At 37.4% G+C, this 21,797-nt stretch overlaps 1 protein-coding gene across 2 annotated transcripts; it reads right to left on the bottom strand.

Moving 5' to 3' along the window:
• Positions 1 to 1,182: 1,182 nt before the first annotated feature.
• LOC125810603 (uncharacterized) lies at positions 1,183 to 20,976 on the bottom strand. 2 transcript variants are annotated; one of them, XM_049490072.1, is made up of 17 exons: positions 20,694 to 20,976; positions 20,485 to 20,527; positions 18,901 to 19,022; positions 17,316 to 17,423; positions 16,994 to 17,138; positions 16,823 to 16,914; positions 16,001 to 16,094; positions 15,358 to 15,898; positions 7,656 to 7,798; positions 7,125 to 7,459; positions 6,200 to 6,367; positions 3,684 to 3,974; positions 3,178 to 3,597; positions 3,036 to 3,080; positions 2,862 to 2,947; positions 1,929 to 2,019; positions 1,183 to 1,718 (listed from the first exon to the last, which is right to left on the bottom strand). In XM_049490072.1, the coding sequence occupies exons 1-17, from the start codon at positions 20,868 to 20,870 to the stop codon at positions 1,638 to 1,640; spliced, it is 2,982 nt and encodes a 993-aa protein (XP_049346029.1). In that variant the 5' UTR covers positions 20,871 to 20,976; the 3' UTR covers positions 1,183 to 1,637. The 2 variants fall into 2 exon arrangements, with proteins under 2 accessions (XP_049346029.1, XP_049346030.1); XM_049490073.1 differs by having other exon boundaries at positions 18,901 to 19,014; positions 20,694 to 20,895.
• Positions 20,977 to 21,797: the final 821 nt, after the last annotated feature.

Raw genomic sequence — 21,797 nt, 5'->3', positions numbered from 1 at the left:
GGTAACCAAGTCTCGAGTCTTAACGGCTTGATTTTGGATGAAGAAATTATTAACCTATTATGGTTAATTGAATAACACATAAATGTGAACATATAAAATTAATTCATTATCATTTAGAGTAATAATCATGTATGTGAAGATATTGTATAATTATTGAATGCATAAATATTTTTTTATAGTATCAGGTCATTCAAATAATATCAGTAAGAGAAATAAAAGGCATTAATTTGGGTAGGGAGGACCACTAATATGGTACGCTCCAAAGATACGTTAGCTTAATATACTAGTATTAACAATAAGAAAGATTTAGACAACTAGATAGTGAAATATCAATTAATTCCTCACTTGAAGGCTCCTTGTGAAGAATAAAGTGTTACATACTTTTTTTAAAAATTATTTACTTTTTTGGAGGGTCGGTTATTGCAGTTAGTCTATGGTAGAGGATTCGTCAAGATTCAGCATACTGTTCATTTCATCCATGCACCATAACTTGATATTGCTTTGTTTGTAAACTTCTAGAACTGCTATTTGCAAAGGCGGATTTAGGATTTTAATTCTATGAGGATATGAGTTTAATCTTTAAGGTTTTTAGGGTAGAACTTGTTGTATGTTCTATTTATTATAATTTTAATAAATTTATGTCTCACATCAAAAATATTGAAAAGCATTTTACTTTTCCCCTCCATGCCTCCACCGACCAAAGGAAAGTGCATAACTCCTGTCCCGTCCCTCCCCTCTCCCACTTTTGTAAATGAAAATATAATCCTTCGTTATGTGAATGTGAAAGGTAATTGCTCCATTAATTCTTTTTTTTGTTATGTAAGACCTACTAAAGGAATCGAAAAAGTATTTTCTACTAACATTTCTTCAAACTTAGGATCTCTAGTTAATAACGGATAAAGCTCATGGATTCACATTCTTTTGTAATAATTTCTTGCTCCTCCATTTGTCTTGTTCTTATCACTACCATTCAAGCAAGATGTACCTAGATTTTCTTTATTGAAAGTGGGGACAATCGAAAAGAATACGTTATACATTTGTCTCTTGGACAATCAAAACGCACCAACTTTTGGATTGAAGGCTACTCTTAGATACACAGTTAATATGAGCCATTTGGTTTGCAGACAAGTTTATAATATGTCGCCGTCTCATCAATTAGCAAAGAGCTTGCTCTTCATGTGAATGATGTATGAACTTTGAGATACGAATACCTCCCTAATTGGTTGTTTACAAATGAGTACAAATAGACAACTATTTTAAAAGGAAAAGTTTTAAACCATTACTTGACCTAATTACATTTCCATATTGCAGATTTTGTACATAAAATACACACGTTAAGAAAAATCCCAACGTATATAAAGGGATGTTTCACTTAATGCACTCGTGAAGCAGCACTCTAAGGGCAGGGATGTTAAGAGCCATCATGGTGTGGGAAAGAAATGTTTTTTTTTTCGTTTTGGTGATCGAATCTTGGCATAGAGAAGATTGGCTACCACTGCTTCGGCTTTGAGTCACTAGTCACCCCTGTCTGAATTGGATTCTATTGTACTTCTGTGGCAAGAAGAGCTCAGAAACACCATCAACTAATAACCAAGATTTGAAAGTGATCTACCCTGCAAAGACGCTAAAATCCCAGGTCAAGTCAATCCAGAACTCCTTGTTCGTACTCTATCAATAATCATTTGTCTTCCAGACAAATCTTCTGCATATCCAACAACCTGCAATGAAGAATACATAGCTACAATTGTGACATTATGTAAATATGAAGACATCAGAACAATAGTAGTAAGAAAAAGAGTGAACAATATATGAAACTCAAACACAGATCGAGAGCAGCCAATGTCTAAAAGAGAATAAAATTTCAGTTGAAATGAGTTCAGATGAGGAGCATCTGTAAGAATTTGATATGAATAAAAACAATCTCGAACCTGAGAGTCCGTCTGTGTTTCACTAAAGTGATCGTACACATTTGCAGTTGCATCTCCTGAATGACTGTGGGTTTCATCCTCTTTCTCAAACCTGAAGGGAAAAACTATTAACACTGAGCTCTCAATCAAAAATGGATACATGGCTGCACAAATACAAGAAAATCTACACCAAACCAGCACATTTGAAACCAAAGGCAGAGCACTAGAAAGGGTTTGTCAGAAATCTATGAACTGTTGGATAGGATGTCTTTTGTGTATGGAAAAATATCTAACTGTTTACCAACAAGCTTCACTTCCTACACTGATGATTCCACTTCATATAGCCCAGTGCCTAATTGTTGCAGCCTGCTGGTCAGGATTTTTGCTTCATTTTCTTTTGATGCAAAAAATATAGTTTGTAAACCCCAACACCAGATTGTTTGGAGTGGCTGCGTATAGTGTTCCTGAAATAGGACTTACGTTGTATAATGTAGACCAACATACACTTCACGGGGTTCCCAAATTGAACTTATAATGTTTTACAATGTAAGGCAATGTACACAACCATGGCTTAGAAATCAATAGATGGGATGCCCCTATTGCTCAACGTAAATGTATTTGGAATCCTGGCAGGTAATAGCTCTATTAACCAAGGTATTTCAGTCTCGAACTGTAACTATTTCTAAATAGACAACCATATTAAGAGAACGAAAATGCATTAGTTGGTGGAGGTATTAGCTATCAACTTACCAATACATTACATTAAGAATGTGGACATTTCTATGCAACTATCAGAGTGAAACTTATTTCTAGTCATAATTTGTCAAACTCTTAGGTGAAGAGCAAAAGGTGAAGGGTCATGGGTGCCAACTGCAGCAGCAGTAAGATGAGAGAGTGAAGAGCAAAGATATGAGACAGCACCAAACTTGACTAAAAGCATGGAAAATTGGTCACCTGTTTGTCCAGTGGTTAGACAATCCAAGCGTAGCATGATGATCTCCATGAGCTTGAGCAAGATTGTTACAACCAGATGTAAAAAGCTGCTTCAGAGTCAAAGGGCTCAAACGTTGCATATGTCAAGAGTAAAGTTGAAAGAACAAAAGAAGAAAGCACTTGGTTAAAGGATACTTCTTTATCACACTCGCTTCTCAATGGAGACTTTTGATCATGGATCTAATGTCAGAAGCCATTGAAAAAATTATAAACAAATCAAGAGCCAGACTTTCCCCAAGACAAAAAAAATAAAGATACTTTGTTTCTCATAAATTACCTTGCTTGTTTGCTCCAATAAGTCCTCTATAGCAGCAGCTACATCAGGAACTGCAGAAGAACCTTCATTAGTACTTCCTGTCAGGTTCTTTTCTGGGGGACTTGCCCCACAGAATGCATTACTTTCTTTTGGTGAGCAGGGCAATGAACATTTGGGTTCTTCAACCACCAAGAGCCTAGCCTTCTTATTCCATCTGCTTGAATACTTCTTTTCTTCCTTTGCAGTACTTCTACCAGCAAAAGCTTCAGTTCTCACATTTACAAGTTCTTGGGGCGGCTGGGTTTGAGGCTGGGACGCGGTATCACCAGATATCATCCCAAAAGCTTGTGTGGGGAACTGGCTCACCGTGCATGCCCCAGCATCTCGATCTTCAGAGGTGACCTCTTTAGGATAAAATGGATCTGCAGAAACAATTTTGTTCTGCTCCAGAACAACCATAACAAGAAGCTATCATGAAGCTATAAATAAAGGAGAAGAAGAAAGGAGTACAAAAGGACTGCACTAACCTGATTGATACACTCATAAATCCACTCACAAGTGACTGGTTGTATTCCCCACTTACATGCAGCCTCATATTTCGGGCCATCGGTAAATTTACACAACAAATGTGTGACCTTTTTAGTTAATTTCTCAACAAATTTGGCTCCAATAGTAAAACACAAATTTCTTAGCAGCTGTCTTTCTTTCTCATCATACTGTGAAACACATAAGCGAAAACTCTTAAATGCAGGGAAAGGAACTCGGCATGGAAGTGGAGAATAGAGGATGTGATTACCAACATCCAGCAAGCATCCATCCTTCATAGAAACAATATTCAGTTTTCATTAGCCTCAATTTGTATTATACTAGAATTCAGTGAGTAGAAAAGAAGAGGAGACACTACAGTGTGTGTATTAATGACTGCCACCTTAGATGAGCAGATATAGCTTAGCATCTCAAGATAACAGAAAATGAGTCTACCGAAAAGAACCAATCAACCCTTCAACTCCCCTCACTCAGGTTCAGGGGAGTATGTATCTAAAGGACTAATAGACTTCGAAAAAGATAAAAGACAAGATCATCAAAAAGACATGAAAAAAATGAAAATGAAGTTAAACCAATTCGACAATTTTATATATATATATTATTATTTTTTTATTTTTTTTTATGACAAGGGAAACCCGCAGCCGCTACCCTTTGGGTGCGCACAGGGTAAAACCCCCACTCCTATGCAATAGCTTGCAAACCACATAGGAGAGCTAACCCGCACTAGGCAAGCCCGGTGCGACGAGCTCGACCCAGAAGGCAAACCCCTTGCTTTCGCTTGCAAGGGGTTTCGAACTTGAGACCTCCAACATGGAAGTCCCAAGCCCAAACCACTGGGCCACCCCGAAAGGTTATATATATATATATATAGTTAAATCGTCATTTTTGCATTAAAATACTTGCAAAGCAAAACACATATTTCGTGTGAATTCAAGAATATTTTCTCTATTAGCGACTTGAAATTTTAGATGAGCATATCCATATATTTTCTAGCGGAAATCGTTCATAAGCTTACTACAATCACATAACTCAAGATGAGCGTGAATTCTGCAATTTCGTCATTTCTTCTAATTTAAAAGGGTTTATGGAAAGATTAAAAGCGGGCCGATTTAGGAGCTTGGAATGACGTTTCCTGAGCCAAGAAAAACACAAGGAGCAGGATGATTGCTGATTTAAAGGAATCAACCTTAACATCTTCCTACTTCTCTTAGATTTGTAATACATATGTATTATGTTGTTCCTGTGCTATTCCATGCGCCAAGTTGTATAATAATAGGAATTTAATGAAAGCAAGGATGGATTAAAGATGTAACTGAATTTTCCTTGATTTACATTAGATGGGTCTTGTATTATTTTATTCAATCTTGTGCTTAATTTGTGTAATTGAGTGGCCACCCATTGCAATTACAACAACATACCCAGTGAAATTCCACAAAATGAGGTCTTGTGAGGGAGGGTAGAGTGTATGCAGACCTTACCCTTGACCCGTGGAGGTAGAGAGCTTGTTCCCGAAAGACCCTCGGCTCAAGCGAAGCAAATCAAAGTAGTAATGAAAAGGAAAAATAACAATGAATAAAACATGACAACTAATAGGAAAGCAAGTGCATAGCATACAAGCAAGGAACACTAACATCAACAAAATGGCGTGGTCACCTAAAGATGCATATGGTGACAAATAACAAAAGCTAACTTCATGAATAAAGCTAATACTACGACATAGACAAAGTTTTAGACAACCACCAAGCCTAATCCTGTCAATAAGAAAGACAATGCTTAACTACCTAATAATCTTCTACCCTAATACGCAACCTCCAAACCCCCTATCTAAGGTCACGTCTTTGGTAAGTTGAAGTTGCATCATGTCTTGTCTAATCACCTCTTTCCAATACTTCTTCAACCTACCTCTACCTCTCCTCTTCACCTATCGCAATTGACTGCAAATAATATAGTGAAATTGAAAAAAAGAGTACAGGGTTGAACACATTGAATAGGGTAGGATCAAAATAACTAGATCATTAGTTGGATTGATTTTTGAATTACTAAAGGAATATACCAATTTACCCTACATAGCCATGAATTGGGCTTCAAACAGGCGCATCCTAATAAGCTCCATTCTCATAGGAATATAGAAAATAGGCTTGTAGGAATTCAAAAGATACATGCACATAAATTATTGTCCAAGGTTAATAACTAGTACATTTAAGTGGAGCATAAGAGGTTTAACAAATTGAACAGAATGCTTGGGCAAATCTAAATCCATGATCTTGAACCTATTCTGAATTCCAAACCCATTTAAGCTTTCTTAGTTAGATAATAATTTATTTTGCAGATCGTCAAGTCATACCTTTTCCGGTCTTGAATAATACTAAACTGCAGAAGCTTTTTTTTTTCTTTCTTACAAATTAACTAGTATTAAATTCTGCAGAAGCTTATAAAAACATTAGGAAAATAAAAGAAGGGATCAAAAAAAGAGCTTGAGGGGCACACATTCAAGTACCTCCAGACAAGACTTAATCCAGTGACTTGATACAAAAGTAGTCGCAGCACCAGCTTTCTCGGAACGCAACATACCATGACACTCGACAGTGAAATGCACATTTGTATCATTCTGATCTTTGACCACCACTCCTCCCCCTTGATTAACCCACTCAACAATTTCAGCTCTCTGGACAGATTATGAAAACATTAATATCAAATTAGTACATAACTTATAACATATAATAGGAGCTGGAAAGATGATGAGAAGGTTAAAGGAGAAACCTAGACGCTGTACAAGTCAAATGGCGATAAATCTATACATTTCTAGAGGATGAACCATTCAACAATATACAGAATAAGCACTGCTGGACAAAGTAGGAATTCTACTCCTTATATGAGAACCAAAATAAACTAGAAGAGCTAAATTAGGGAGGTAAAGGTGGCAAATTCCACGAGGCCTGTTCATTGTTTTTATACAAGTTACAAGCTAAAAGACACTTCTAAATACATCGACATCCAGAAGATTGTGTTTCTTACTACTATAATATAAAGGACCAACGGTGTCAAGCTCCCAGACAATCTTTAGACTTTAATAGCCTATATGGAATTGTAATTTTCGGTCCTTACTAACTAGCCTTTCCTTCAGATAATCTTTAGAATTTTAGATGAAGAACACAAGGAACCATTTGCTCTCATTTTCTTCAAGGCCTTAACAAAATACCAAATAAAGTGAATCACTTGTTTTAGGGAATGAACTTCAAATGAGCTTGCAGTTTGTGCTCCTGCATAGTGACATCCACAAATCTAGCTAATAATTTTGAGAAATCAGAAAATCAAGGGTAACTTGGGTGGATCCATAGATATGTTCTCTATGTGAAACAGGAAGAGAAAACATATAAGCTACAGAAAACTCAGCTACACTATGTAAATCTGAGAAAACCCACCCGATCAGCAGGAAATGAAGCTGAAAAGCAAAACTGCCTTCCCTCGAACACGCTAGATGGCTTTCTACCATCAACAGCACAACTGGATTCATTCGGTATCTTGAGCTCTTCTTTACCATTAGAAGCATAGGGCTGATGTTGAACCCCGTTCTCTCCCAAAGAAGTTCTAACGTCATTCATATTTTCTAGTTCTTTGTTTTCGTATGATGGCATTGCACATCTAGAATCCCTGCTTCTCCATGCTTGTTCATCAGAAGACATAGGATGCAGATAGGATTTTCCTTGTCTTTTCATAGTCGTCGTGATTGCAGCTCCGTTACTACAGTGAATAGGATCTAGAATCCAAAATACAGAAAGTGGGAAATAAGTTTGTGAAGAAGGTACAGCCTGTAACATTTAGATGAGCGTATGTCTTTTTCTTAAAATAAGGTATTAGATGAAAGTAGGGCATTAGTGTTGTACAAATAGCTTCTTGCAACTAGTACAATGTAAAATATCTCATAAACTGAAAAATTGAAATGGTTATCAGACCTTTCGGAAGAAGTAAATCATAAGCAATATGCTTCCTTAGAACAGGAACTTCTTTATTCTCACGATCACAATCCTCCAGCCATCCTGATTTTACCACATGAATGACACCCAAAGCCGCAAGGTTTCTTAATTCTTTGATCTCACTACAAGATTATAATTTTTCATCAATAAATGAGAGTAAAGTTGTGCAACAGTTACAACAGAATATACTTGCAAGGAGTTGCACACAGAATGATAAATATATCTGCCGTGGATATTCATAAGATGCACACACAAATTATCTTTTTTTGAAAATTGGTAAGTTTATACACATACAATTTATCTTAGGTGATAAGGCCCTTATATCAAAACAAATAGAAGTACAAGGCATCCAATGATTAACATCATTATACACACTAGACTTTCTTTTTTTATTTTTCAGTCAATCCCTTAATGTATGTGATCTACTCTTTTTTTTTTTTTGATGAAGTGATCTACTTTCTATAAGGTATAATGTCAGGTAAACCTGTTTACTTGTCTAAGGTTCAAAGCCAATGATCAGGAGGTCAAAAGTCAGCAGTAGATCTGAATGGAACAACAAATTTTCCTTCTATTTAGTTGCATAGTAAAAAAAAAAAAAAACTTAGTTTGGTCAGATAAGAGCACTCGGATAGAAATTTGATACAGTTATAGCTAAGTGCCATGAAGAGTATGATTCTGTTGAAAGTTAGAGAATATGTGTTTGGGTTCAAACATGCCTAGATTCATTGAAGTTGTACGGAAAATGTTAAAGAATGTCCTTTTGAAAAGGTAGGTAATTTTAGAGAAAAAAGCAGAAAGGATGTGTTTTAAAAGCTGTACACTATTTACAGAAGCAAAAGCATGTCCTTTCTAATCTAAACTTCTAATCCTCGAGGGCATCAAGCATCTGTAAGTCTGAATCAATATCATTTACATGTTCCAATCTACACCATGAGCAAAACAAAACTACACATTTAGAACTTATCTTAATGATAGAATCAGCAAAGTCATCAAAACATCTCGTATTCCTTTATATCCAAATAGTCCACCAAATGCATGCCAGTATGGTGTTCCACCCACCTATGCTTGTTCTTTCCAAGTCCAATTCTGTTTCACAACTCAGTTGTTGATGCAAACCAATAACATTCATAAAGAACAGCCACAGTTGGGATGTAATTTGGCAGAGCAAAAACAAGTGGCAAATGCTCAGGCTCTTTCCCACATAGGAAGCATTTACTGCATAGGACCAGCCCCCTCTTTAGTGAATTCACGTGTGCAAGACAAGCTTCTTTGCTCATGATCCAAGTGAAACAGACTACCTTTAGAGAAGCCTTACTATTTCAGATTTTCTTCCAAGGCGTTTGTAGGTTCACTTCTCTTGTGAGATCTCTGTAGCAAGAGGACACTGAACAAATCTTTGTTGTTGGGCAGCCATCTTATGCTAGCTTCCGAGTTGGTCAGATGCTGAAATGTGCTTATATGATGGAAAAAGCAGAAGCCCTGTTGACCTCCCAGACATTGAGATTCCTTCTGAAGTTGACGTTCAAAGTAAAATTCTCTCTGTTTCCTGCCAAAGAAGCTCAACTATTTGCTGCCAGTAAAACCAAATCTGGAAACAAGTCCTTCACAGGCTCATTTTCAATCCACTTATCCTTCTGAAGGAATCTTCTCCCCAGAATATTCTATAGATACGCTAGGATATTCAATATTAATTACAAAAAAATTACTTCCCTATTAGTCATAGAGACAGATTACCTACCATATAATACGTAGCTTAGTGCTCCTATATAAGATGCCCCTCTTGTATATTTTTAATCAAATAAGTCAACAAGGCAATCAACGTCACTCACTTCTTTGGATCAGTGCCCTCTTCTGCAGCAACCGATGCTGCCTCTCTTCTTTCAGAGACTAATGCTCTACTCTCATCTCTAGCTATCAAAGCCACACCTCTCTTCTTCCCATAACAGGTTCCACTCCTTTTTTCTTCAAACAATCAAAAGTTTTTCCTCTCTTTAGAGCTACCATTCAAGTGACAATGTGCATCCTTCTTCCCATTGTTCTGCCAGCAGTTTTTCCACAGAGATTCCAGCAGCAAATTGTTATGTTCTCAATATAAATGCACTCAAGTTCATATTCCCGCTTTAAGTTAGAGGGAGTGTGTTGTATGTTAGAGAATATGCTTCTGGATTCAAACACGCCTAGATTCATTGAACTTGTAAGGAAAATATTATCGAATATTTTATAGGTTACCTAGGATATTTGAATTTGATTATTATAATTACTTCCTGGTTATGCATAAAGAATGGTTACCTATCGTATTGTGCATAACTCCGAGGCTTCTAAATAGAAGCCCCTCTTGTTAATAGTTATAATCATCAAAGTCAATGAAAAAGTATTCAAAGCTAAATACTGAAACACAAGCTGCATAATGTTCAAATCAATCTATCTTAGGGCCCGAGGTTCTAATCACATATTAAGATCATTTGCTAAAACATTTCCATGCATTACATGGTCCACTGGCCATCCATCTATTCACCACTTTAAGAAAGTATTTAAGGTGTACATTCATAAAACGATTGTTGTTAGAATAGAAATAAGTATTTCCTACTTAGAATAGGAATAGGAATAAAAATAGGAATCCTAGTTGGAAAAGGATTCCAATGTAGTGTCTATAAATAGGGTCTCAATGTAACTATTTAGATACACAATTCAATAATATATTTCTCACATGGTATCAGAGCATTGGTGAGAACAAACAAATCACCGTATGTCTATGTCAATTCCCGGTGACTGTTGGGTTTGATTTTGTTATTCTTTTTTCTTTCTGTGGATGTTGTGCGAAAACCAACACCATCACGAGGCTCGGAAGCTCCCGCGACAAACCCCAGCCAGAACCACCGGAAAACATCACCCCATGCGCTCTCACGCGCCGATCAGAGGTGGTAGTTTCTGGCAAGATCTGGCTCACGCGCCGGCGCGTGAGGGCTTTTTTATCATATTTTTCGAGTAATTTTTTGACAGTTGAGGTCGTCCAGCCATTCCGACCAGGCCCATACTGTTTTTGACCAGATCCGATCGCCGAAATTAGGGTTCCGGCTATTTCCAGGCTGGGTCCGGCGACTTTTCTTCGAGATTTGAAATAATCAAGTTTTTTTGTTGTTTCCAAGACAAATTTAGCATAATGTCTTTTGGGTGTAATGCTTTTTGGTTCTAAAAATATGGGGATTGGAAGTTCTAGCCCTATAATCACTTCAGAACTTATTTTGGGAAGTTCAAACTATTTATCTTGGGCTTCCTCGGTTGAGCTGTGGTGCAAGGGTCAAGGTGTCCAAGATCACTTAACGAACAAGACTTATGTGGAAGATGTAAAGGCAAAGACTAGTGAGGAAGATGCAAATGCCAAAGCACAATGGGAGAAAGTAAATGCTCAATTATGTAGTCTCCTATGGCATTCTATTGATTCCAAGTTGATTCCCTTGTTTTGCCCATTCCAGACGTGTTATACAATTTGGGAAAAGGCTCGTGCTTTATACACCAATGACATATCTCGATTCTATGATGTGATATCTCGATTGACCAACTTAAAGAAACAATAATCCGATATGTCTACTTACTTGGGACAGGTACAGGCAGTCATTCCAGACGTGTTATATAATTTGGGAAAAGGCTCGTGCTTTCTACACTAGTGACATATCTCGATTGACCAACTTAAAGAAACAAGAATCCGATATGTCTACTTATTTGGGACAGGTACAGACAGTCATGGAGGAATTTGACACGTTGTTGCCAATTACTACGAATGTGGAAAAACAACAAGAACACAGACAAACATTGTTTCTAGTTCTTACTCTTGCTGGACTTCATCCCGATCATGATTCTGTACGTGATCAGATTTTAGCTAGCCCTACAGTTCCTACAACCGATGAATTATTCTCTCGTCTCCTTCGTCTTGCGGCACCTCCCAGTCACAAAAGTAGTTTCATCACCCACTGTTGACTCATCTATTCTCGCATCTCAAACCTTTGAAAAGCGTACATATCAGTCTATGGAGAATCGGCGAGGGGGAGGGCGTTTTGGGAAACCTCGATCCAAGTGTAGTCATTGTCATAAGCCTAGACACACTCGTGACATGTTATATTTTGCATGGTCCACCACCCAGTTATGATCCTATTGTTCTAAAGGAATATAATGAGTTCCTTCGAAATCGCACAAGTAAACAGACATCTCCACCAGTAGCATATGGTGCTCAACCTAATCAACCATCCAATAATGCTCATATTGCTCAGACAGAATATGATGAGTTCCTTCAGTATCATGCAAATAAGCAAACGCCTCCACGAGTAGTTTCGGTTGCACAACCTGATGTGTCTGTTGCGGGTAATTCTTTTGCTTGTGTGTTGCAATCTAGTACTCGTGGGTCATGGACTCTAGGGATTTTGATCATATCTCTGGTAATAAATCACTTTTATCCGATATTATTTATTCACAATCTCTTCCAGCTATTACTTTAGCCAATGGGATCCAAACAAAACCAAAAGGGGGTGCAAAAGCTAAACCCCTATCTTCTGTCACCCTAGACTCTGTTCTTTATGTCCCTGGTTCTCCTTTTAATCTAGCATTTGTTAGTCGTTTGACGAAAGCCCTACATTGTAGCATAACTTTTTTCGATGATTTTTTTCTCATGCAAGACCGCAGTACGAGACAAATGATTGAACCAGGACATGAATCACAAGGCCTTTACTATCTTACCTCTTAAAATTCCTTAACAGCATGCTCCGTTACAGATTCCCCAGATCTAATTCACAATCGTTTGGGACATCCGAGTCTATCCAAACTGCAAAAGATGGTTCCTAGTTTGTCTAGTTTATCCACATTAGATTGTGAGTCGTGTCAACTTGGGAAACACACTCATGCTACGTTTTCTCGTAGTACTGAGGGTCATTCAGAGTCTATTTTTTCATTAGTTCATTCTGATATTTGGGGTCCTAGTAGAGTCAGTTCCACCTTAGGATTTCGTTATTTTGTTAGTTTCATTGATGATTATTCAAAATGTACTTGGGTTTTCTTAATGAAAGATCGTTCTAAGTTATTTTCTATTTTCAAAAGTTTCTTTCCTGAAATACAAAATCAGTTTGGTGTTTCTATTCGTACTTTTCGTAGTGATAATGCCTTAGAATACTTATCCTCCCAATTTCAGGAGTTTATGACTCACCAAGGCATTATTCACCAGACTACTTGTACATACACCCCTTAACAAAACGATGTAGCTGAAAGAAAAAATTGGCATCTTATTGAGACTGCTCGTACTCTTCTCCTTGAATCCAATGTTCCGTTGCGTTTTTGGGGAGATGCAGTTCTTACGTCTTGTTATTTGATAAATAGAATGCCCTCTTCTTCTATTCAGAATCAGGTTCCACATTCCATACTGTTTCCTCAGTCACATCTCTATCCTATCCCCCCTCGTGTCTTTGGGAGCACATGCTTTGTTCATAACTTTGCCCCAGGAAAAGATAAATTAGCTCCTCGTGCCCTCAAATGTGTTTTTCTTGGTTACTCTCGAGTCCAAAAAGGGTATCGTTGTTATTCACATGATCTTCATCGATACCTTATGTCCGCTGATGTTACATTTTTTTAGTCTCAGCCTTACTATACATCTTTTGATCATCCTGATGTATCTATGGTCATACCCATACCTCAGGTTTTACCTGTGCCAACCTTTGAGGAATCTACGGTTACTTCTACATCTCCAGTTGTAGTGCCACCACTACTAACTTATCATCACCGTCCACGTCCAACCCTAGTCCAAGATGATTCATGTCATGTGCCGGACCCTGCTCCTACTGCGGTCTTGCCTCCTCCTAGCCAACCGTTTGCACTTCAAAAAGGTATACGATCCACTCGAAATACTAACCCACATTATACCTTCTTAAGTTATCATCGTCTATCATCACCCCATTACGTATTTGTGTCATCTTTGTCCTCTATTTCCATTCCTAAGACTACAGGTGAAGCACTTTCTCATTCTGGATGGAGGAAGGCTATGGTTGATGAGATGTCTGCTTTACATAAGATTGGTACTTGGGAGCTTGTCTCCATTCTTGAAGGTAAATCTATTGTTGGTTGTCGTTGGGTTTATGTAGTCAAAATTGGTCCAGACGGTTAGGTTGATCGACTTAAGGCTCGCCTTGTTGCCAAAGGGTATACTCAGTTATTTGGGCTAGATTATAGTGACACTTTCGCTCATGTAGCATATGTTCGTCTTTTTCTATCTATGGCTGTCGTTCGTCATTGGCCTCTTCATCAGTTGGACATTAAGAATGTTTTTCTGCATGGTGATCTTGAGGAAGAAGTCTATATGGAGCAACCACCTGGTTTTGTTGCTGAGGGGAGTCTAGTAGCCTTGTATGTCGATTGCGTAGGTCACTCTATGGTCTGAAACAGTCTCCTCGAGCTTGGTTTGGGAAGTTCAGCACAGTAATTCAAGAGTTTGGCATGACTCGTAGTGGAGCTGATCACTCTGTGTTTTATCGGCATTCTGCACCAAGTCGATGTATCTATTTGATTGTTTACGTTGATGATATTGTTATCACCGGTAATGATCAAGATGGTATCACCGATTTGAAGCAACATCTCTTTAAGCACTTTCAGACTATAACCTTGGCAGATTGAAGTATTTTCTAGGTATTGAGGTTGCTCAGTCTAGAATAGGTATTGTTATTTCTCAATGCAAGTATGCCTTAGACATTCTTGAGAAGACAGGAATGATGGGATGTAGACCTATTGACACTTCTATGGATTCGAATGTTAAACTCCTTCCAAGACAGGGAGAGCCACTTAGTAATCCTGAAAGGTATAGACGGCTTGTTGGAAAGTTGAATTATCTCACAGTTACTAGACCTGACATCTTTTTTCTTGTGAGTGTTAAGTCAGTTTATGACTTCCCCTTGTGATAGTCATTGGGAAGCAGTTGTTCGTATTCTGCGATATATAAAGTTAGCTCCCGGTAAAGGACTACTCTTTGAAGATCAAGGCCATGAGCATATCATTGGATACACAGACGCTGATTAGGCAGGATTATCCTCTGACAGACGTTCGACATCCGGATATTGTGTTTTAGTAGGAGGTAATTTGGTGTCGTGGAAAAGTAAGAAACAGAATGTGGTTGCTCGATCTAGTGCAAAATCAGAATATCGAGCAATGGCGACAGCAACTTGTGAGCTAGTTTGGATCAAACAGTTGCTGGGAGAACTAAAATTTGGCAAAATTGATCAGATGGAACTTGTGTGTGATAATCAAGCGGCTCTTCATATCGCATCAAATCCAGTGTTTCATGAAAGGACTAAGCACATTGAGATTGACTGTCACTTTGTCAGAGAAAAGATACTCTCGGGAGATATTGTTACGAAATTTGTGAAGTCAAATGATCAACTTGCAGATATCTTCACCAAGTCCCTCACATGTCCTCGTATTAATTACATCTGTAACAAGCTAGGTACATATGATTTGTATGCACCAGCTTGAGGGGGAGTGCTAGAATAGAAATAAGTATTTCCTACTTAGAATAGGAATAGGAATAGGAATAAGAATAGGAATCCTAGTTGGAAAAGGACTCCAATGTAGTGTCTATAAATAGGGTCTCAATGTAACTATTTAGATACACAATTCAATAATATATTTCTCACATAAACATAGTAAAACTTACTTCTCTGATGGATTTCCAGCTATTATGTGTGTCAACTTTTCACTGAAAGACATGTAACGAGAACCACCACCTTTTCGGACTAGGTTGACAAGTTTTCGCATTTCAGATGCATTAAAACCAACGATTAGGATTCTGCAATCTGCCAAATAAAGATCATTGTCATCTGTTTCAGAGTCATCGGCAACAACACCATCACAACCATTATTTTCCTGCTCTGTAGATGCTCCACTTTTCTCGCCCTTTGTAGAGACAGGAGCACTGTAATCACTCTTTGGGTACTCCGCAGGTGAGTTCTCTGGCTCCTTTGTAAACACTGGAACATATGAAGATGTAGCAGACATATTTTGCGAGAGGGTAGCTTCCAGATCTGAATCAGCCACTCGACTGCAGAAAACAGGTTCTGCATTCGATGCCGTAGCCAAGGAGGACAACCCTTGTAGGTTTCTGATGCCCTTTTCCAGACTATGCTGATTTGTCATTCTAACGGTGCTCAAAGTATTTGAACCAGCCTGAACAGGATACGACTCCTCATTAAGACATGCTATTCTCCCAAAAAAGATGGAAAAAGGTTAGAAGCTGCACCACAAAAATTTAAACTTCAGATGGATCTGGAAAATGCAGCCTCCCCCCCTGAAAAAATTACCTCGTCTTGCAACAGATTGTTCAAACCACCTTTTGGTAACAGTGTGTATGCAACCCCATCTTTTGGCAACCTTGAATTTGTCACCTTCTGGAACTTATTAACAGTCAAGGAACGAACTATGATAATACTTGAGCAAATACCAAATGGTCAAAGAATGTGTGACTTCTAAGTGCATAAAATCATACAGATGTACATGACAAGAGGAAGCAACATAGTGTAAAACTGAAAGTTAACCTTTGACTGATGAGCTTGAACAATTCAGACTTAAGCATATTACAGAGAGAGGGACAAGGGACATATTTCAGAGAGAAGTTGGATCATAGGACTACAACATCTCGCCAAGAGGCTAGAGCAACTTCCTAATTGTCACAAAATCTGAGATAAAGCTGATGCGGTGTGACATTGACACTACATTTGCTCTGCCTTCCTATGTCTGACATTTCTTAGACCCAAAATGACACTACCATGAGCACTTTTACATGAGAGTCTGTATTTCACTGTAAGCTAAGTAATAAAACCTGACATACATAGATTTTGTTCTCTTATTAGGGTACAACCTCACATGTATGTTTTATTGGCTTCTCTTCATCTTTAGATTTAGAAGTTCATATATTAGCTTACTGAGCTTAGCTATACATGCACAAGTAACAAGCACTTTTCTATACACGCGCACCGTCTTAACTATGTCTTATCATTATCTTTCTGCAGATTGCAAGGTTCTCTTTGTGTTGTTTTCTATCCTGATCCTTAGTTTGGTAAAATATACTAAGTAGATATATCTACATACAAATTTCTTTTGCAGAAGGATTACAAAAAGGATATATCACAAATTAAATGTGAGCACTTTCTGGTCAGCTCAGGAGAGTATTTTCCGCCATTTTGCAAGATAATCTTTTCCATATCCTTTCTCTCATCTGAGATATAAAAACAAGTGCATCAGAGAAAGACGCATTATCAAAGAGTTCAAATTATTATGAGATCTAGGCTGTGAACCTGCAGGAACTCTGGTGACAGAAATTGTCAACCCAGAAAAAGGAAGGATTTTGAATGACTCCTGAGGAACAAGACGGTGTTCTTTCCAGCACTGATGGAGCCAATTAATAGTGACAATTGGTTTCTTTAGAATGTTGTAAGCCCACTGCACATGAGAAAAAAGTAAAGGCAGTCGGAAAAGGGAATGAGTGATAGTTAGCAATACCACTAAGTATTATTTTGACTTCCTTTTTTTCCTTTGTGGGGAGGGGGTCAATGTGGCCCTGGGGACTTGTTGAAACTTCCAATTAAAAGAGGAGAAGAAGAATCAAACAATAAAGACCTTATACTTTGCAGCCAAAACATTCTTCACAATAACAAAGCTCACATCCAATGATGCTTTTGTCTGCAGGACTCCTCCCATTGCAATCACCAACTTTCCAATTTCAACCTACAAATATATACAATTACAAGTGGCTGAAAATCATAGATAATAATGAGCTCCAGCTAAAACCAGTGCTACGACTATACAGAAAATTTATGGTAACCCGCCTGTTATAATTCAGTACTAAAAAGATATTTTCAGGAGTATCCAGTGAGCCTTTAGCTTAAAGACAAAAGCACCAATGCAAAGATATGGTCATATAGGAGAATAGCGCGAAACAAAGTGTATGTCAGTATATTAAGCAAGCAAAAACACCAGCTCTTAAGTTTCAGTGAGGACATAAATAATTGCACCATGTCACTCACAAATAAGGCTGGGCACCGGAACGGGTTGTACCGGTACCATTCCGGTCCGTTCCGGTACCATTCCGGTCCGTTCCGGTCCGGTAGTATTCGGGACGGGATGGGATACATTGAACCGGTACACGGAACGGAACGGTACCATGATTTGGTACCGGTATACCGGTACCGGTTCATCCCGGTTCATTCCGGTCCGGTCCGGTACCGGTCCGGTCCCGGTAAATCATTTTTAATTAAAATAAAAAATAATATTTTTGTCATTATTTACTTTTATTAGTATTTCTTTTTTGTTTATTTATTTTTTTTTAAATTATAAACTTAAGTTATTTAACTTACAAGTTATAAGTATAACTTAATAACTTATAAACTTCAAAAGATTCAAATCTTTAAAACTTATAACATAACTACATAAGCTCAAAAACTAAAAAAAAAACTTTATTAAACTTAACTTACAACTTATATATGTAAAAATTAAAAAAAAAAATCTTTAAAATAAACTTAAGTAAAATTATTATAAATTTTAAAACTTAAATACAATAAACTAATATAACTTAGAAAAATAAAAAAAACATTGGAATTTTCGTAATTTAAAATTACTCAAAAAAATAATTATTTTTTGAAATAGCTATATGTGCCATCCCGTTTATCCCGTTCCGTTCCGTTCCGGTCCATTCCGGTCCGTCCCGGTCCATTCCGGTCCGTCCCGGTTCTATCCCGGTATATAGTGGGACGGGACGGAACTGAGCCTCTATCCCGGTAATTCCGGTCCGGTTCATCCCGGTACCGGTCAACAACCCGGTCAAACCGTCCCGTTCCGGTCCGGTACCGGTTTGTTCCGGTCCGGTGCCCAGTCTTACTCACAAATAAAGCACGAACACTGTTAACCCTGTGTCACTCACAAATAAAGCACGAACACTGTTAACCCAGTATTCGCACAAGTATTTATATATCTTCCAGAGGGATCACAGATGAAAGCTACATAGAAACTAATATTAATCTTAATGTATAAATTATGAGTATGCAAATGTTTTCAGTGGAAGTAAATGGAACCTGTACTTCAAGTCAGGTGAGAGATTTACATGCTATATATAATTGCTAGTTTATCCTTAAGATATTGTCTCCGTCCTTATTCATTTACATTCCACAGAAGAAGAATCATTTGGATTTCAGATAGAGATGCTTACCTTTTCATCCATCTCAAAACCAGATGCCAGAATTTTGACCCCATCCATTGCAAGGCAACAAGTAAACCCCTGCTGGGGTAGTGGCCTCTGTTCTTTGGCACAGGAAAGTACGCACTGAGGACCTTGTGACCAAAAATGGATATCAATATCAGCATAAAACTTGAATTAGAAAAATGAGACCAGTATCCATATTGTTAACCCAAAAGTAAATACTAACTGGTTAAACTTTCTCGACAGGATAAAAAAGGACATCCTCAGTTCAACATATGTAAAGTACAAGCAGCGAATATCAATTCTATTTTTAAGTTAATTCCAGAGTACCGCATGTGAGACATTGACATGTTTGGAAGCATTTAGATGATGGCTGCACTGGGCATCTTTTTTCGTAATTTTATTTTTGCTATGGGTCAAAAATTATAATCAATCTAGTAAAAATTATATGTTAGATGAAGAACAGACTGGAATAAATGCCTTAATAGTTCTGACACTTATCTTAGCTAAATTCTATATTACAAAGTAAATAATACTTTGTTGTTCATACACTTGGATTAGCAAAAATCTATCTTACAAAGTTAACTACCTTGTTTAATAGGAGTCTCAATCATGATCATGAATAAGGAAGTCACTATAAGAGAGCAGAATATGATTTGAACTTGTAAAATCATGACTCAACATAAACTTTACCCGAAAAAATCAGCTTTATACTACTATGCAAAATTTTTACCCAAAAAGCAGTGTTGTTAGCGTCATTTATTTGCCTCTCATACTGTTCTTAGAGAAGCCTAAGAAATTTACTCAACTAAAGAAGCAGGAATAGAAACACAAAACAATAAATTAAATATAGGGGAAAAACTCTATATTTTTTTGGATGACAAGGGAAACCCACAACCGCTACCCTTTGGGTACGCATAGGGTTAAACCGTCACTCCTATGCAATAGCTCGCAAACCACACAAGAGAGATAACCTGCACCAAGCAAGCCCAGTGCGACGAGCTCGACCCAGAAGGAAAACCCCTTGCTTTCGCTGGCAAGGGGTTCCGAACTTGAGACTTCCAACATGGAAGTCCCAAGCCCAAACCACTAGGCCACCCCGAAGAGTATTTCGGGAAAAAACTATATATAGTAGCATTTAAGCAAGCAATGGTGTATTTTAGAAAATAAACATCAAACAGAAGAGGAAAAAATCACCTCTTGAACCTTCTGATTTGAGGTTTATGTTATGCTGAAAGGGGAAGATAGTTATAATTGTGATAACTTTAGTATTCAGGACATTTAACAAACAACAAGAGCTAATTACTTCATTACCATGAAATTAGTTCACACTGATGTCACCATATAAAAAGATTACCACTTAAACCCCAATATTTAAGGAACAAACTACCACACTACCAAAAATTAGGGCTCGCCAGAAATGAAGACACGGAAAAATCAACTAGATTAATATGAGAGGATCAAATTGGGACGAAAAAACTAAACAAAATTCCCATAATAAACCATCCAAATTATCTTCAATCTGAATCAATAGTCATAGTAACCCCCAAAAACCAATTGCAAGCAAGTAAAGTAGAGTGGAAACAACATTACCTATCAAGTTGCAGCCCTTAGCTTGAAGATCCCCAAACTTCTCCTGCGAAAACATAAAACTTCGAAATCATGACAGAACCAGTGGAATTTATGAAGACACACACACATGATTAGGAGACGGAGCAACAAAATTCAAACTAAAAATCCCTAAAATTTTAGTGATAACGAAATTAGCAAATAAAAGTTAACATCCTGCGGATAATACGTACATGCTGGGGAGAAGAAATGACATGATAATCAGTGGGAGCATTCCGTGAAGGATCGCAACAGAGTAAGACTTGAGCTCCGTTGAGCTTGAGCGCGTCGTGAAGCGCGTCGAATTGCTCCGGCGGGACGAGATTACGCGACATGAAGACATTTGCTCCGTTAAACACCTTCGTCGTCATCACTACCTTCTCTCCCTGCTTCAACTATACTTCCATTTTTTCAGGTGGGTAGAAACAGTGAGCTTTTTCTCCAGAATTTTCTGCAGATTGAGAAAAGAGCGGGAAATTATTGATGAATGGGTAATGGGCCTCCAGAAAATGGGCTTTTTTGCTAAATTGTTGGAGAGAACTTGATTTGGTCGGCCCAATTTGGTCTCCTTGTTTTTTTCGGGGGAAGTGCACACATACCAAATTTTGGTGTCACTATTGAAATTATGCTCTAGGATTAGAAACTTTTGCATGTTTATCTATGTCAAAATAAATTTAGATATACCGTGTTTGAAGTTAGTCTTTTTAAAGTATTACTTCAAACGAAGATTCATATGGTTGAAGTTCATGCATTTTAATATGAAATTCATATACATATAATTGAAGTTCAATCATTTTTGCATGAACTTCAGTCATATGAAACTTCAGACACCAACATATTTGAAGTAGTTTTGAAGAGGATATGCATGCAATTTCTTTTTTCTAATAACTAAGGTATGGGTTCATTAATGTGCCCCTATTTTTCTTTAATATGTATGTCATGATCGAATTATGAAAAACGATTTTTTTTAAAAAAAAGTTAAGTGGAATGGCCTTTTTTTTTGTTAGTGATCAAAGTATAGCCATTATTTATGCACTTAGAAAAGTAGGCATTTTTAATGTGGAAATCAAATTTAGACAAAATTACTTTGAGCTAATATACGAAAGACCTCCAGGAATGATTCATGAAGTTCAAATTTTTACTATCTAGATGTTTATTACAATTTCAACCTCTATTAATGATTCATGCATGGAGTTTAAATCCTTATCAATTCAAAATCTAGAAACAATATATGAAATTTAAACTTGTAAATGTTCCTCAAAATCTTTTTGTATTTTGATTAGAATTTTGTTGATCAA

The sequence above is a fragment of the Solanum verrucosum genome, unplaced genomic scaffold (assembly GCF_900185275.1).
Source record: "Solanum verrucosum unplaced genomic scaffold, falcon-dt-bn FXZP01000118.1, whole genome shotgun sequence".
Classification (NCBI taxonomy): Eukaryota; Viridiplantae; Streptophyta; class Magnoliopsida; order Solanales; family Solanaceae; genus Solanum; species Solanum verrucosum.
Note: the sequence above shows the minus strand (reverse complement) of the source record. Positions and strands in the feature narration are given on the sequence as shown.

What these genes read in the sequence shown, in the direction of transcription:
- LOC125810603 (XM_049490072.1), bottom strand. Translation starts at nt 20,870, where the DNA reads ATGACGACGAAGGTGTTTAACGGAGCAAATGTCTTCATGTCGCGTAAT. An exon ending in TAAGGGCTGCAACTTGATAG is followed by an intron (nt 19,023 to 20,484) that starts GTAATGTTGTTT and finishes TTTGGTCACAAG; the next exon opens with GTCCTCAGTGCGTACTTTCC. An exon ending in TTTATGAGTGTATCAATCAG is followed by an intron (nt 3,598 to 3,683) that starts GTTAGTGCAGTC and finishes GTTCTGGAGCAG; the next exon opens with AACAAAATTGTTTCTGCAGA.